General features: G+C 41.7%; 2 protein-coding genes across 12 annotated transcripts in view; one reads left to right on the plus strand and one right to left on the minus strand.

Moving 5' to 3' along the window:
* The window catches only part of LOC102629844 (protein BONZAI 3-like), a 100,957-nt gene extending 92,137 nt beyond the window's left edge, over positions 1-8,820 (plus strand). For 2 of the 11 annotated variants that reach the window (XR_008055440.1, XR_008055434.1), the window contains exons 14-15: positions 7,967-8,080; positions 8,230-8,326. Coding sequence is in view for 3 of the 11 variants with exons in the window: in XM_052442908.1 (XP_052298868.1) it covers positions 7,967-8,080; positions 8,230-8,316 (201 nt within the window). In the remaining 8 variants the exon portion in view is untranslated. Of the gene's footprint in view, positions 1-7,716; positions 7,857-7,966; positions 8,081-8,200; positions 8,327-8,446 lie in introns of those variants that run through there. The other 9 variants (XR_008055430.1, XM_052442905.1, XR_008055438.1 and 6 more) reach the window with 7 other exon arrangements.
* Positions 8,821-10,157: 1,337 nt separating this feature from the next.
* LOC107175373 (probable disease resistance protein At4g27220) overlaps positions 10,158-15,139 on the minus strand; it is a 44,413-nt gene continuing 39,431 nt past the window's right edge. Inside the window, exons 2-4 of the mRNA XM_052442896.1 lie at positions 12,353-14,503; positions 10,635-11,450; positions 10,158-10,499 (exon numbers count right to left, since the gene is read on the minus strand). Of these exons, the coding sequence (XP_052298856.1) occupies positions 10,377-10,499; positions 10,635-11,450; positions 12,353-14,503 (3,090 nt within the window). The 3' untranslated portion in view covers positions 10,158-10,376. The remainder of the gene's footprint in view (positions 10,500-10,634; positions 11,451-12,352; positions 14,504-15,139) is intronic.

Below are 15,139 nucleotides of genomic sequence, written 5' to 3' on the forward strand. Positions count from 1 at the left end.
TAATAGAGTATACAAAATAAAAATAAAAATTTAAAATTTACTAGATGAGCCAATAAAGTATAGTAGTGTTCATAATTTTTTTTTTCTTTCTAGAATGTGAATAACCCATCCAAAGTAATGTTATCTTATTAGACTGAGGTTCTCCCCCCTTCCCCACAAAAAAAAAAAGCTGCTTCTTGGTTTTTAATGCAAACACGATTACACGAAGAGCTTTCGTTAATAGTGCTGTTGATGCGAGATTCTAGTTCTCTTCGTTCTACGACCAGGGTCTCTGCTCGATCAATTTCACCACGACCAGGATCTCTCCTCGCAAAGCTTCTTCTCCAGAGGTTCATGCGCACACAGACAAGTCAGAGTACGTCGGTTGTTTTCCCGGCACAAACCCTTCGACGCTCAAGTCAGATATGAAGGTTCGGGGAACGCTTGCCACAGATCTTATGGCTTTTGGGTCGTTTTCTCTTCTTTAAAATTTCTTTATCTCCATTCTAATCTCAAAATTGCTAACCTTTTTACCTTCGTTGGCTACCTTTTTATAGGCTTCCTCTGAATCCCAGTTTTCCGCAGTCTATGTCCGTTATCCTCCCACCTCTCGAACGTGGATTCCCCATTTCCGTAGTCGTGGGTGGTTGCGTGGCCTTCGTGCCTAGATTCTCGGGCTGGAGAGCATGCCTCGCCAACTGTCGTTGACCGGGTCTCCTCGAATCAACCCTTAGCAAGAATACAGCAGGAATGACTTTATGCTTCTTACAGGAAATTGGCCTCGCGGATGACGTGCTCGTGGATGAGCAGGATATTCCTGCCCCTGTTTTCCTGCTACCTGGCTCTTACAGGACACACCTGCTCGCAGACTTCTGCCACCAAACATCTGCTCATCACGTCTGGTCTCATCGGAGTATTTCCCTCAAACACCGGTCCCCCAGTTTCTGGTGTTGGGTAATGTAATGGACCGCCAGTAGAAACTTAGCGGTTCTTGGTCGCGTGGGACTGGAAAAGGCCTTGAGGAGGAGCTGACCAAGGTCAAGGAGGATCTTCAAAGGCAGCAGGCTATGTATGAGGCTCAACTCGAATCTCTCCGTGATTCCCACCGGGTTCGGGTCGAGAACTTAGAGAAGGAGGCTGACAACTAGTACGACCAGGGACTTCGACATTCCTATCGTTGCATCATGGCCGTCCTCGGGAAGCAACACCCTGATATGAAGATGGATGACCTTGCAGTTGGTGTTGCTCAACATATGGACGAGGAGGCGGCCAAGGAAGACGCTGAAGGGGTAGAGCCGATCGTGATTGAGGAGGAAAACTCTCCTCCTCGTGCAGTACCTGCTGATGTTGGCGAGGCGAGCACCCCCCCCCGGACGCAACTGGTGATACCCCCTGCACCTGAGGAGGTCCAGCCAACCGATGCTGCTCGGCTTACTGATCCACCATCTTCTTGATATATTTCTTGTATTGTAATGAACAATGTTTGTGAATATTATCTCCTCTGTTAATTATTAACAAATTAATAAAGATGTTTTTTATTACTTTCTTGTGTTGTAATCATGAGTTATTTTTCGTTTGAGAATCTGCTCGTCTTTGTCTGGTCGAGCAGGTTTTGGCTTGGCACATGGTTTTGCCACATGCCTTTGAAAATTCTTCAATACTTGGGATTTTGCTCGCCTTCGCGTGGTCGAGCAGATCCTGGCATACTTGGCTTCGGGTCTCACCATAAGACAGGCTTTGAGACTTGGTGAGCCTTTGCATGCCTTAGGAATTTTTTCGAATGCTTTGGATTCTGCTCGTCTTCTCGTGGTCGAGCAGATCCTGGCACGCTTGGCTTCTGGTCTCGCCATAAAACAGGCTTTTAGACTTGACGAGCCTTTGCGTGCCTTCAATTCTTCAAGGATTGGGATTCTGCTCGCCTTCTCGTGGTCGAGCAGATCCTGGCATGCTTGGCTTCTGTCTCGCCATAAAACAGGCTTTGAGACTTGATGAGCCTTTGCATGCCTTTGATTCTTCAAGGATTGGGATTCTGCTCGCCTTCTCGTGGTCGAGCAGATCCTGGCACGGTTGGCTTCTGTCTCGCCATAAAACAGGCTTTGAGACTTGATGAGCCTTTGCATGCCTTTGATTCTTCAAGGATTGGGATTCTACTCGCCTTCTCGTGGTCGAGCAGATCCTGGCACGCTTGGCTTCTGGTATCGCCATAAACAGGCTTTGAGACTTGTCGAGCCTTTGCATGCCTTAGGTAATTTCTTCAAAGCATGGGATTCTGCTAGCCTTCTTGCGGCCGAGCAGATCCTGGCATGCTTGGCTTCTGGTATCGCCATAAACAGGCTTTGAGACTTTGTCGAGCCTTTACATGCTTTAAGTAATTTCTTCAAAGCTTGGGATTCTGCTAGCCTTCTCGCGGCCGAGCAGATCCTGGCACGCTTGGCTTCTGGTCTCGCCATAAACAGGCTTTGAGACTTTGTCGAGCCTTTGAATGCCTTAAGTAATTTCTTCAAAGCTTGGGATTCTGCTAGCCTTCTCGCGGCCGAGCAGATCCTGGCATGCTTGGCTTCTGTCTCGCCATAAAACAGGCTTTGAGACTTGGTGAGCCTTTGCATGCCTTAGTGACTTCTTCGATGCTTGGGGATTCTGCTCGCCTTCACGTGGTCGAGCAGATCCTGGCATGCTTGGCTTCTGTCTTGCCGTAAAACAGGCTTTGAGACTTGGTGAGCCTTTGCATGCCTTAGTGACTTCTTCGATGCTTGGGGATTCTGCTCGCCTTCACGTGGTCGAGCAAATCCTGGCATGCTTGGCTTCTGTCTCGCCATAAAACAGGCTTTGAAACTTGGTGAGCCTTTGCATGCCTTAGTGACTTCTTCGATGCTTGGGGATTCTGCTCGCCTTCACGTGGTCGAGCAAATCCTGGCATGCTTGGCTTCTGTCTCGCCATAAACCAGGCTTTGAGACTTGGTGAGCCTTTGCATGCCTTAGAAGATTTATCACAGTTTCAAGTGAATGACATTCCTTGACGTTCCATTAATTGCAGGTTTTGATTTTACATGAACTTGTTTTGATGGAAAATATAAAAATAAAAGATAAAGAACACGAGCAGAAATTGCTTTAAAATGTGAACAAGTCTTACTGGAAGTATTTTCGGAGGTGTGCTGCGTTCCATGGGCGTTTTACCTCGTGGCCGTCCGTGCGAACCAGCTTGTAAGCTCCGGATCCCACCATCTGCTTGACTCTATATGGCCCTTCTTGTTTTCTACTCGGGTATCGAGGGATGTTATCTGCATTGCTTCCCTTGCTGCCGAGGAGTAGCAGCTTCTTGTGATCCTCTGGTCTCCTCGTACCACTCCAACTACCCCATTCACCCGGTACTTCAGAGCCAGATAATGGTTGGACAGCACCGCTTTGCTCATCCTCAGAAATGGCCGGCCTGGGATCATCTGGTAAGGACCTTCTTCGTCTACCACCACAAAGTCCAGCATCATTGTCCTTTCTGTCGGAGAGCTCCCAATTGTGATAGGCAGCTCGACCATGCCCAGAGGGATCAGCTTTCCTCCTCCAAACCCTTTCAAGGAGGTGTTGGTATATTCCAGCTTCCGGTCTGCTATTCCCATCTCCTCCAGGGTTGACTTAAACAATACGTCAACTGAGCTCCCTGTGTCAACCAGTATCCTGTCAAACTTCTTGCTAGCAACAGTGGCCTTGATGACCAAAGCATCCTCGTGAGGGTATAAAATCCCTTCCTCATCCTCATCTGTCCACATGATTGGCACTTGCCTAACTCTTGCACGTTTGGCTGCTGGGGTGTTGAAGAATACCTCTTTGCTGGTCATGGCGTATCTAGCATAATTCTTCCTCGACCTGTTGGAATCTCCAGCCAATGTTGGGCCCCCAGCTATCACCCTTACTGTAGGTTGCTCGCGCATCAAATTCCTGTCACTCTGCTCCCCTTCACTTGTTGATGCTACCATTGGGAATGTCCCATCTATAAACTCATCTAGATACCGATTTCTCACCAAATCTTCAACCTGGGTCTTGAGATCCCTGCAATCTGCTGTGGTGTGGCCAGGAGTGCCATGGAACTTACAATAGCGTCCCCTATCCCTCCTGCTGGATGGCTTTGTTATTGGGGCAGGGAGGTACAGCAGCCCTCGATCCTTTATGGCTTCATACACCTCATCCAGGGACATCTTCAAGGAAGTATACCGCCCATAGTCCTGGTTTTGGTCGATCAGGTGCACTGCTCTTTCTCTATTTGCTCCGTTCTGAGTTGGGGGCGTTGGCAGTACTTCTGGTCTGCTCCCTCTGCTATCGTGGGAATGTTGATGAAGACCACCATATGCCGAATCATGCCTTCTCCAAGGCTCCCTAGCTGGGGAACGAGGAGGTTGCGCCTTGCTACGCTGATACTGTGGTGGCCTCTGATGGGGCTGGTAAGCAGTTACCCGACCTCCTGCTCCACTACCCGAGGTCTGGTGGTCCCTCCTCCTGATCGGCCCATTCCCTGGTAATGCTCTCTTCTCTTTCCTCCCCAACCCTTCTAACTGGTCTGTTTTAATCCGTGCGGCCTTCTCCTCTTCAATCTCAATGTCTCTCTTAGCCTGCTCGTATACGGCCGCATACGTCTGAATAACTGGGCTTCTTAAGTTGTACCACAGCCTTCCTATCTTCACCCCTTCTTTCAATCCCCTTAACGCCTGAGGGTGGTTGAATGCTCCCAAGTCGAGGACAGCGCGATGAAACCTCTTGATGAATTCCCGAAGGGTTTCTTGCTCTCCCTGCTTCATGCTTTTCAGCTCCATCATGTCATCCTCAGATGCCATTGCCCCACTAAACTGCCCTGCAAATTCCCAGCACATCTACTCGAAGGTTTTAATGCTGCCCCGAGGAAGTTTCCTGTACCACTCTCGTGCACGTCCCTCAAGGGATAGTGGGAACACCCTGCACCTTTGGGATTAAGATAATCCTTGTACCCCAGTTATGTCGTTGAAGCGCTCTATGTGTACCAACGGATTAGTTCTTCCCGAATATCTAAGGTCTGGGAGGCGGAAATCTCTCGGAATAACTGCCCTCATGATCTCTGCTACGAGCGGTGATTCTCCGTTCAGCATTATCCTCCAACCAGGAGCTCTGCTCCTCCCTTGCATGTCGTCAATTATCTGCGCTAGTCTGCGCACTTCCTCCTCCAGCTGCAGTGCACGACCAGGGTTACGTGCTGCAACTTGATCCCGCTCTTGCTCTACATCATGCAAATGTTGCCTCAGCACTGTTTCCTCTGCATTCGCCACCCCATCGTCCTCGTCAAAAATCTGTCTTGCCGGGGACTACTCTTCCTCTCTATGGAATTCTCTCCGCAGGGGTATGTTACCTCTTTCACCACCAAGTCTCCCGGTGGTCTGACTTCTCCTCGTATTATCGGGACCTGGTGCCACTCCATCACCTCTCACCCTTTCTTCCTGGGTTACCCTTCGTTCGCTCCGCAGCTCATGCAGGATGGTTGTCAAGGTGTCCATCTGCTTTTCCATCCGTTCCATCCGGTCGAACATGACTTTTTCCCATGCTTCACTGGCTATCTCCCTCAGCGTCACGGAATCGTTAAGCCTCATATCACCCCCTTGTGCACTACTTCCTCCTGTCTCCATTGCTTTTCAGCTACTTCCCTTCTGTTCTTGCTATCAAAAGAAGCTTTTTGCTCAAATCCCCACAGACGGCGCCAAAATGTTGATGCGAGATTCTGGTTCTCCTCGTTCTACGACCAGGGTCTCTGCTCGATCAACTTCACCACGACCAGGATCTCTCCTCGCAAAGATTCTTCTCCAGAGGTTCATGCGCACACAGACAAGTCAGAGTACGTCGGTTGTTTTCCCGGCACAAACCCTTCGACGCTCAAGTCAGATATGAAGGTTCAGGGAACACTTGCCACAGATCTTATGGCTTTTGGGTCGTTTTCTCTTCTTTAAAATTTCATTATCTCCCTTCTAATCTCAAAATTGCTAACCTTTTTACCTTCGTTGGCTACCTTTTTATAGGCTTCCTTTGAATCCCAGTTTTCCGCAGTCTACGTCCGTTATCCTCCCACCTCTCGAACGTGGATTCCCCATTTCCGTAGTCGTGGGTGGTTGCGTGGCCTTCGTGCCTAGATTCTTGGGCTGGAGAGCATGCCTCGCCAACTGTCGTTGACCGGGTCTCCTCGAATCAACCCTTAGCAAGAATACAGCAGGAATGGCTTTATGCTTCTTACAGGAAATTGGCCTCGCGGATGACGTGCTCGTGGATGAGCAAGATATTCCTGCCCCTGTTTCCCTGCTACCTGGCTCTTACAGGACACACCTGCTCGCAGACTTCTGCCACCAAACATCTGCTCATCACGTCTGGTCTCGTCGGAGTATTTCCCTCAAACACCGGTCCCCCAGTTTCTGGTGTTGGGTAATGTAATGGACCGCCAGTAGAAACTTAGCGGTTCTTGGTCATTTGTAATCATTTGGTAGTTAAGTAAATGAAATAAAGCATTCGATTCCAGAAGTTCTTTTACAAATTTTCTTAGCACTTTAAATACATTTTCTCAGTAACCAAACAGTCTGTTCATTCAAGCTTTTAAGCTTTCAAACAATCAGCTTCCCTCTTTTATCCTTTTGCCTTTCTGATGTCAAGGTTTTCTATTTCTGTTATTAGTAAAATTCAGAAATCAGTTGGAGACCTGGAGAAACTTCATCAAGAAAGAACAAACCAAAGGTGTTTATTCTTTTTATGTTACCGTCAACTCAACGTGGCCATGACAAGGTGTTTATTCTTTTTTGTTTTAACTCCACCAAAGGTGTTTGTTCATGCTTACGGTTTTTGATAATTTAATATCACTTTATTTTTAATCTGACTTTTTCCTAGGTTCTGAAAAGTCAGTTGTTTGTTGCAAAGTTTGTTGAGAAAGAGCAATATAGTTTTCTGGATTACATATCTAGTGGCTTTGAGTTGAATTTTATGGTTGCAGTCGACTTTACAGGTAATTAGAAAGAGATTGCTTGTTGAAGATAAATTGGCAATATAATCGTTTTGTTTTGTTTATTTCCTCTTGTTTGGTCCAACTTCATCTTGCCTCTCGTTAAATGCAAAATCATCCAGCTTCAAATGGAAATCCTCGAAATCCAAATTCTTTGCACTATATTGATCCTTCAGGCAGATTGAATTCTTACCAGCAGGTAAGGTTTTGTTATGACTCACATTTTGACAAGTGATCTCTGAACTCTGAAGGTCATAAAATGGTCATTTTGTCCAGTGTTTTCGACTTTGAAAATGCCTGTGACTTTCAAGTCTTTCTATGCCCGTCATAGTGAAATACATATTTCAATAGTTTGTAGAAGTTGAGAGACAATATCACTGATTAGTTATTGGCCTCTTAAACCATTTACAGGCAATAACATAAATTGGGGAGGTCATACAATTTTATGATTCTGATAGACGCTTTCCTGCATGGGGATTTGGAGGGAAGACATTTGATGGCACTGTATCACATTGTTTTAACTTGAATATAAGAGCAGGTGGCTTTGAGGTAGGGGTAACTGGAGTTCGCGACTTTGCTGTAATCCTTATTTGGTTGGCTTGTCTCCCATAACTTTTCATTTTTAATAACAAACATTATAATATGTTTCTACATTTTCTGAAAATTTCCTTGGAATTTTATCCTAAAAGATGTATATTTTATCCTCTTCCATTTTTTTATTAACTGCTGGTTTCTTTATTTAATAGGTAGATGGAGTTGAAGGCATTATGGCTGCTTATGCAAGCACTCTAAAGAATGTTTCTTTGGCAGGACTGACTCTGTTTGGTCAAGTGATCAACACAGCGGCACGAATTGCTGGACAGTCCCTCTCATACGACAGAAGCAAGTATTTCGTCTTACTCATTATAACGGTGATTACAATGATTCTATACATTCACAGTTTTCTCTTTCTATCATTCTTTTTGGGTGATTTGTAAATTTGCATGGTCTATCTAGGATGGAGTTCTGACAGATCTCCAAGAAACGAAAGATGCTTTGGTAAGGGCTTCTGATCTTCCCCTGTCAATTCTAATTGTGGGTGTGGGAGGTGCAGATTTTACACAAATGGAGGTACACAATGTTTACCAACTGGAATATCTTCTTACTAGCATTGAACTTCTTTTTTCTATAGTTTGATAGATTCAATTTAGAGTATATATGCAGTGTGGTATTATCCCACTTTTGTTGCAGATTCTTGATGCTGATAACTTTGTTGGCAGATTCTTGATGCTGATAATGGCCGTAGATTAGAGAGCTCTACCGATCGGGTAGCTACCAGAGATATAGTACAATTTGTTCCAATGTGAGAAGTTCATAGTGAGTGCATATGATTCTTTGACAAAATTAGTTCAAACTATTGAATTTGGGAGTTAAACTCATAAAAAGTTTCTGAATTTTTTCATGCCTGAACAAACGAACCGATTGTTTTCTGAACAGGTGGGCAAATTTCTGTTGTACAACCACTTTTGGAGGAGCTGCCTGGTCAGTTTTTGACCTACATGCGCTGCAGAGATATCAAACCACTCAATGTTCAGATGGCCCAAACATGCGCTTGAGTAAATATTCATATGTTTGGAAAGGATACAAAACCAAGCCAAATATATTAGACAAGACCAAGCCAAACATATTAGGCTATACAAACATAACATAGCAGAGATTGATAATGGTACATTACATATTTTAGGATATAGCGGTTTTAGACGATGGTAAATTACATATGTTAAGATAGAGTGGTTTGTAACTAACTTTTGATGGCTTAATGAATTGATTGAATTTGTATTTAGGTTCTATCAATGATCTCATATTCTTCCCATCCATGTCTTTCGATTTTTATTATTCCCTCTACCCACTTTTTTCACAATTGTTTGTGTCTGATGGCCTAAAACTCCAATTTCTGTTGCTGTATTATCATCTTTGTTGAATCTCTACTACAATGAATATGTGCTGAATGTCAACTTTTACTACACCACCAGCAATCTAACACATGGCTCACGTGCACACAAGACAAGTCTGATTCACACATCTTTAAAGTGTTGTATTATAACTCTCTGAAACTAGGTTTGAGTAATCAAGAAAAGCCAAAATGTAGAACAATGACAATAAAAAATCGAAGACCCTTTTACACGAGCTGCGTACCGTGTCTCACAAATTAAGGGATAGAAAAAACACGAGCTGCGTACCGTGTCTCACAAATTTCAAAGAAAATTGGCCTCATTCCTGATGCTGCACAGAAGGTTGGCCAGAATCATCTTTAAGAAAGCTCATTTATTACATTAATACATTATATCAGTGAGATGATGCTACTTTAATGAAACTCATGTCTCAAGTTAGCAACAGCTACATGGTTATTTCATCGAACAGTTGATATGCTTGGCAGATAATCGAAGTTTCCTGGAAATTGCAAGTGCTGCCGGCATTTTCAAAATTGGAAGACCATTCAAAGGTTTTCAATAGTTTGTTTGATATTACACGTGTGATAATCTTGTGATGATGATGATTTTATGTATCTGATTATAAGCTAAGCTCAGTGGATTTGTAAGTAAGCACACGGCAAAGTATTTAATCTTCTTATTGTCGCATTCTTCTAATCAATTAGCTTTCACCAACAAAAATAATTAATAATAATGTAAATGGAGGAACTTGGGATCATTAATACTAGTAAACTACAACTTCACCTAGGCTCCAGGGAGGATCCACATGTTGTCTACAGTGAGCAATTGACCAGTAAACTTTTATTTTTCCATAATTTTCTATATAAAATCTTCATATTTTCATGAAATTACATAATTTCTTATATAATTGTCTCCAAAAAATACCAATAGTGGCACGAACACAAATATGATGCACACATCTCTTTAATTAATTTAGGGCTTAAAGAGATTTTCAGATGCCTACAAATTGAATATGGCAAATCTTGGACACCACCCATAAGAAATAAAACTAGCCTCAAATTGGATTTCTGAGTACTCAAACAAAGCTAAGAGCATAATAATGAATGAAAAATGAAACAAAAAATCCTCTCACCAACACCATCTGACTCTTAATATATAGAAAGAGCTTGAGCTCGAGCCTTATCCAAAATGTAGCATGAATCGTCTTTAGAAGCTTGGACTATCTGTAAACAAAGAGTAAAAACACATTGAAGGTGCAGTTTTCACACAATTAAATTGCACAAATTAGCCTCTATTAAGGACACATAAATCCTTCAATTCTCTCTGTAATTAATTTCATTTTTTATTTTTTTATTTTTCACTATGTCTGTCTAACAACTAATCCTCAACATAACAACAGAGCAGAGTAGTTATATTTTAAAAAGATGTACTGATATGATTTAACAAAAATTTCAACATAAACAAAACATTTTTAGTTAGTAAAATAGAATCAAATCAAAACCTCCCAATTGTATAGATTTTATCTTATCACTGTCTTTCGCATCTTTCTCCTTTTCATTCGCCTCGGCGGACTTCTCATTCTCTTTTTCCTTCTCTTCCTAATCAGATTTAAAATGAATTTATAAAAAATTTAATATATACTTTTTTCTTTTTACCTTTTTATATATATCTTTTATTAAATCAGTAATTTTTAGAAAAAAAAAATCAACATCTCATAGTGAATGAATACTTACCCTTTTTTTTTTCAAATATACGTATTGAATGGTTGTATTAAGGTCCCGATCCCATGCCCAAAGTTTATTATCAAACACGCTCAGCTGCACTTGGTGTAACTTGGGTGTGCTTAATTCTCCTCGTGAGAAAATGTTCATATTGGGGCAATCTTCCACCACTAATGTTTCTAGAGATGGGAATTTGAAGGCGCAATTATTCCCAGAGCAGCTGAAACTAGTCAGACTTTTTAAGCCACAAAGCTCCAATTCCTTTAATTCGCCGAAAACAATTTCCTCTTTTGCTACATAATTATCTCCCTCATCATCCTCATCTGCCACTATTTCTGTTATCATCTTGCATGCTCGTATCCTCATTTGTCTCAGTCGCACCAGACTCCTTGCTGCTGAGGATGTTAGTACGTGTATCATTCCATGGCAACCACATACCGTCAGAGTTGTTAGGTTCTGAAAGGATGTCGAGGATGGCACTAGATTAGTCAAATTGTGACACTCGAATATCGACAGTCTTTCCAAATCGTTCGTATTGGTTGACTCTTGTTTGAAAATCTGCTTCAGTTCACGACGATGGTTTATCCCTCTCATCATTGCATTCATCCCATTTTCAAGGTTTTCAAGTGATCTTTCCAAAACATAATTGTCTCCTCCGATAAGGAGAATTTTGATGGTGTGAAATCTCTGGAGGAAATCATCAAGTGATAAAATAGTACTTGACTCATCAAGCCGGACATCAAGACATTTAAGTTTGCAAAGCAAGTCTTCTGGAAATAGACCTATGTGCTTTTCATCAACAATCAAATCTTCCAAATTGGGGAACATCTGGGTGATCAACAATCACACAAAAAAAAAAAAAAAAAAAAAGCAAGAGGGAGTTAGATCTTCTTTCTAACAATTTCACATATTAAAGTAAATAAAGCATTCTAATGATGAATATTGATAGTCACAGAAAAACACAAGGTGGAGTTGATCTTCTTTCTAAAAACTTCACATATTAAAGTAAATGCAAAGCATTCTAATGATGAATAATATTGATGGCCAGACAATACATACATACATATTGTTCTCAATTATTCTCAATTTACATTTAAACTTCAGGATTCTTTTAATCGATCGGTTTATTTGGTTTGAATTGAAAATCATACAAATTTCTTTTTTTTTAAATTTCTTTTTTTTTAAATTTCTTTTTTTGAAAATGGCACTCAGAAATAATATGCTGAAAAATATTTGAAAATGACACTCAGAAATATATTTGATGTACTGTGGCTTGAAAAACTCTAGATCGTATGAGTATTTTCTTTGTTTGGCTAATCAAATGCACTGTCTCTTTTGTGTATTAACTGAACATATAGGCATAAAATAAAAAGAAAAAAGTAGAGGAAGAAGAAAATCTCTGATAATACGAGGAAAAAATTTGAACCAGAAGAAAAAAAATAATTGTTTACTGAATAATTATTTTTTTCATTCTTTCTAACTGACATCCGAATCCACCTATGGTTGTAGCCAATTCAATATTCGATAATGAGAAGAATTATTGAAGAATGATAATTATGTTTGTAAGGATATTATAAAGTATAAATAAACTGATTTATATAACTAACATTTTGTTACTAAAGACGAAGTGATGAGGGCGATGACGACAATAAAACTCTGAACTCTCAAAGTAGAAACACTGTTCAGTACGTAAGAATTGAAAAATAATTACAAAAATCTTGCACGCGTACCTTTTCAATATGCAGATCACCTGTGCAGAAGCTTGTAAGCTGAGGAAGAGAACAAAGCTCAAGTGTCCTCAATTGAGTGAGTTCAATCACTTCAGTACCGTTATTATTGCTGGATTCATCTCCTCTCTCGGCAGCAAAAATCACTTCCATATTTTGGCAACTACTCACTTTAATGGACTGAAGTTGTTGAAGGCCTCTGCCAATGACCAATGGAAATACATTTTTCAATTTATCACACCCTTCCACCCTTATGGTCTTTAATTTGCAAAAAGACTCTGCTGTGAGTGGACCACGACATATTTCCTCAAGGTTCCTTAAATCTCTCAGAAATAATGACTCCAAAAGGGGGAATGCAGTCGTCCGAGCTGGCGTACAATCCATTGTGTCAACAAGACGAACAATGTTGCCATTACGTCGGATTTCGAGACGATTCAGCTGTGGAAAACCTTCTCTGCCTAGTTCAGAAAGAACATTCTTCATGTCCGGCAATCCATCTAACGTTAGGTCTTCAATACCCTTCAATTGCATGATATGCCCCTCGTTCAAGCAAATGTTGGCACCATTTGTGAGCTTCAGTTTGAATTTTCTAGAAATCCCATCCCATGCGCCATACTCCCTGCAATTTCCTATAAATATCCTGTACCTTTGCAGCATTTTGAAGAACGACAAGTCTCTTGGTAGAGCCTTTTCATATTGGATGAGTATTTCTAAAGAGGTCAATTTAGATAAATTATTCAACTCATCAAGGCTGGCATTTCTTCTTTCACCGTCGACTCCTCCAACCTTCCCCCACATAATGGGACTCTCACCGATATACAGTTCTTCTAATCGTGAGAAGCTTGATATGACATTTGGTGGAATAACTTTTAGAATGAAACACTTGCTCAGATCCAACAACCTCAACTGAGTCAGCCGGCCTATTTCTTCAACTAGTTTCTCCATATCAGAACCTCGAAGCGTAAGGATAACTAATGTCTTTAGGTCTCCGATAATAGCTATGTCTCCTAGTTTGCACTCATCTAGAGACAATGTTTGAAGGTTGTGTAAGAGACCAAGCGATGAAGGCAATGGCGTTAACTGCATCATAGTGAAATCTAAAACTCTAAGCTCTGTCATCCCGGTAAAAAAGTTATCTGGGACTCTCAAAGAAGGATCATTGCGAATACGAAAGTATTTAAGTTGCGGACACTCGAACCCTTGAGGAAGCTCACTAATATTAGTATTAAATAAGGAGATTGCGGTGCAAACCTTCAGTGCATCCTTATCTGGCCAGCTGTTCAGCGGAACAACCTCATTTTCCACCGCAAACACATGTTGGACCCTAGATGCAATTGATATGGCTACATCACGAACAACATCATGCATAGAAAACCCTTCACTAGTATCGCCATCAAGCAGCAAGCAAGAGTTCTTGAGTTTATCAACCAATGTATGTGCTCTATCCCGTGCCTCATCCACCGTGTGGATGTTTTGAAACAGACCCAAGCCCATGCCATGATAAAGCAAGTCTTTAACGTTACATATGTAGGAGTATCCTATTAACAAAAACGTTTTCCTGAGTTCCTCACCTCCTAACTGATTGTAACTCAACTCGATAGTTGAATAAGCGGCCACCGCTTGTGTCCCAGAGAAACTTCTCAAAAAAGGCCTTTTTAATTGTCGTAAAGCATTCCTCCATTCATAGAGACTCTTATTTTTCAATGCCTTCGCTACGGGTACAATGGCAATGGGCAAACCGGCACATTCCTCGACTATCTCTGTCGCTACAGATTTCAGTTCACCATTTTCTATGCAATCACCTGTCATCTTCTTGAAAAGACTCCAAGCTTCTTTTTCATTCAGAACATCAACAAAAAAAATTTGTTCACAATCCATTTTACAAGACAACACATCTTGACTTCTTGCTGTCAGCAGAACTTTACATCCGCCGTTATCATCTGCCAATGGAATTCCAATGGCCTCCAAATCAAGACTCCCCCAAATATCATCCAAGATTATCAGGATCTTCGTCTCTTTCTTCAATCGTTCAAGCAGCCTCCCTGCTCTTACAGTTTCTTGACTCTGTTCAGCCAATTCTAAGCCTATCTTCTCTGCGATTTCTCCTTGTATTTCTTTTATTTGCGGTGTTTGGGAAACACGTGAAGAAATGACCTTCTCAAAGAGATTATTTTCCTTGGCCTGTCTGCCAACTTCTTTCACTAGCGTTGTCTTTCCAATGCCACCCATCCCGTACACCCCAATCATGTTGAAGTTACGGTTGCTGAATGCGTCTAGTATCTCCTTCAAGGTGGACTTTCTCGATTCAAAGTGCATGAAATCCTGGGTAGACTTAAGCCATGTCTCCTCTGGAATGGAACGGAAAGAAACACTGTCGAATCTCCCTTTTTCATGGAGTCCAACAATAGCATTCGTCTCTCTTTCTGCTTTCTTGCTAAGCTGGTACCGAGTCCTCAAATTAGGACATAACCCCTTCAAACACCGGTTGTTTGAATTCTCTTTGTCTTCAATAAGTTTTTCGACTTCATTGATCTCCTTGTTCGCAGCAATCAGCCACTCCTCAACGTGCTGTTGAATTCCGTCCCCTTTAATTCTGGAATCATCAACCTTATACTGCATACTGTCTCTAGCATTCTTTAGCTTGTCGACTTCATTATTCAGCTTCTCGAAGTTGGTCTTGTAAGTGCAGCAGTAAGTAAATGGATAAATTATGGGAGCAACCAAGTACTCTGCAACTTTTGCAGCAACGGAGATGATAATTTCCATTATCCCTTTCTTTTTTATTTTTCG

The sequence above is a fragment of the Citrus sinensis genome, chromosome 5, assembly GCF_022201045.2.
Source record: "Citrus sinensis cultivar Valencia sweet orange chromosome 5, DVS_A1.0, whole genome shotgun sequence".
In the NCBI taxonomy this organism is placed as follows: Eukaryota; Viridiplantae; Streptophyta; class Magnoliopsida; order Sapindales; family Rutaceae; genus Citrus; species Citrus sinensis.